The following is a 2,098-nucleotide window of genomic DNA, read 5'->3' on the forward strand; positions in this document are numbered from 1 at the left end:
TCAGATTTTTAAACTTTCAAGAGGAGAACATAATTTTCTTTAAAAATTTATCTTTTTACAGCTTACATTAATCAGAATTTTCTTTTGTCTTTGGCTACAGAAAAAAGGTTGAAAAGTGTTCTCGAGTTCATCTCTTTAGACTCTGAATCCATCTGTCCTCACTTTTACTATCCCTCTCTCTACTAGGCTGGGCTTAGGGGTAAACCTGACCTAGACAGCATTTGGGCCCTTAGCAATTTTGTTTCCTTGCTATGTGATCAATATGCTGGTGATCAGTATGCTTTTATTGTATTATTTGAGATGCATACCATTTTAAATCACAGTTGTAACTATGTTTAGAGAATGTGAAATGATAGTAGAGAACATTGAAAATTATCAGAGCTGTTACTTTAAACTCACATTTTAAAATGTTTTAATTTTTAATTTTATTTGCATTATGTTAAAAGCATATTAAAAAGATAATAGATCAATTATGCTTTTTCTTTAACAGAGGGTGACAACAATTTATAAAAGTGAAGAATTTTTAAAGAAGGTCACAAAAAGAGAAGGAAAATGCCGAAACCAGTAAGTGTGTTTTATTTTTGCCACTCCTTACTTAGTAAAGTATCAACAGCATTAAGTTCCTTTTGGAACAAGGCAAAGTATTAAAGTAGAGTTATTGGAAAGAAAAAGGCATTGTTATTACTGTTATTTGTTTTAGATTAATGTGGCCAGAGGGTTGTATTACATGGGTCAGTGAAGAGGAGGTATAGGCACATTGTAGTTATTAAAATTCATGGATTCTTGGGTCAAATTGTCTTAGTTCTTATTTTGGCTCTGCCACTTAATTTGAGTGACTTGTTAGATTAGTTCAGTCTCTCCAATTTTTAATTTCTTCACATATAAAATGGAGATATAGTTACTTATTCAAAGGAATATGGTGAGGATTAGAAGGATTTAGTATACATTCAGTGCTCAGTAAATAATAACTTACTGTTTACAGGAGGAAGTAAAGAGAGGTTTATGCATTATTAATTTTCTCATAATTCTGTCTGATGCTGGTGATGCTAATGCTGATATTATATAGTGTTAGATTTTCACCCCTCTTTAATTCCCCCCACCACCCCATTCCACCCCTGACCTATGGATGTTGCCGTTTTCTCCTTAAGAACTGGATCTCTGAAGGCTGGGAGTCTCCTCCCATATGCTCGTGCGTGCCCCCTGGGCCTGGCGCACCTGGGATATGGTCCATGGCTCCACCTGGGGCGCGAACCCCGGACCTTCTGTGTGTAAAACAGATGTGCTAACCACTACACAACGGAGCCACCCCCAGATTTTTTATTTAAGGATATAGGTGTGATCATTTTATTTAGGTATACAATTTTATAGTACTTGATGAAGATTTATTTTGTCTTAGGATAATTGTTCTTATCTCATCTAGAAAAATTGGGGTTTTTTTTTTTTTCAATAATTTTCTTTGGCCAATTATTTAAGAAAATCATTGGTTATAGTTATTGGAATTTTCTGGCATGGATATCACTTTGGAATTACTTTCAAGACTCAGCAGTTAATAAAGTGTACATTGTTGGAAGGAGAGAAAAATAAAAAATAGAAGTCATAATCATCAGAAAGGAAGAAGTAACTTTATCTGTTTGCAGATGACATGATTCTTTATGTAGAAAATCCTTAGGAATCTCCAAAACAGCTACTAGAACTAATAACTGAATTCTTCAAGATTGTTAGATATACAGTTATATTTTTAAAGATCAGTTATCTTTTTTATATACTAGAACCATAGTCATGGATGAGAAGAGTCAATATTGAAAAGATGTCATTTCTCACCCAAGAGAATTTATTATATTAATGAATTTAGTGTAGTTCCAATATAAATCATAATGGGGTATTGATTATGGTTCATAATGAAAAATTTACAACTTATATGAAGCTAAGAGCAAGAACAAAGAGCTAAGAATAGCCAAAATGGTTCTGAAGATGAAGGGAGACTTTCCCTATCAGTTACGAAGACTTATTTAAAGATAGAGTAATTAAGACAAGAAAGTATCGGCAGAATAGGTAAATTGACCAATGCAACATAAATAGAGAGCACAAAATCAGATCC

The 2,098-nt window shown here is 33.2% G+C and overlaps 1 protein-coding gene across 1 annotated transcript in view; it reads left to right on the top strand.

Annotated features, from left to right (window-relative positions):
- Window positions 1-2,098, top strand: part of RDX (radixin) — a 58,151-nt gene that overhangs the window by 9,547 nt on the left and 46,506 nt on the right. The window contains exon 2 of the mRNA XM_011365420.2: window positions 491-564. Coding sequence (XP_011363722.1) covers window positions 553-564 — 12 coding nt within the window. The 5' untranslated portion in view covers window positions 491-552. The remainder of the gene's footprint in view (window positions 1-490; window positions 565-2,098) is intronic.

The sequence above is a fragment of the Pteropus vampyrus genome, unplaced genomic scaffold, assembly GCF_000151845.1.
Source record: "Pteropus vampyrus isolate Shadow unplaced genomic scaffold, Pvam_2.0 Scaffold110, whole genome shotgun sequence".
Lineage (NCBI taxonomy): Eukaryota > Metazoa > Chordata > Mammalia > Chiroptera > Pteropodidae > Pteropus > Pteropus vampyrus.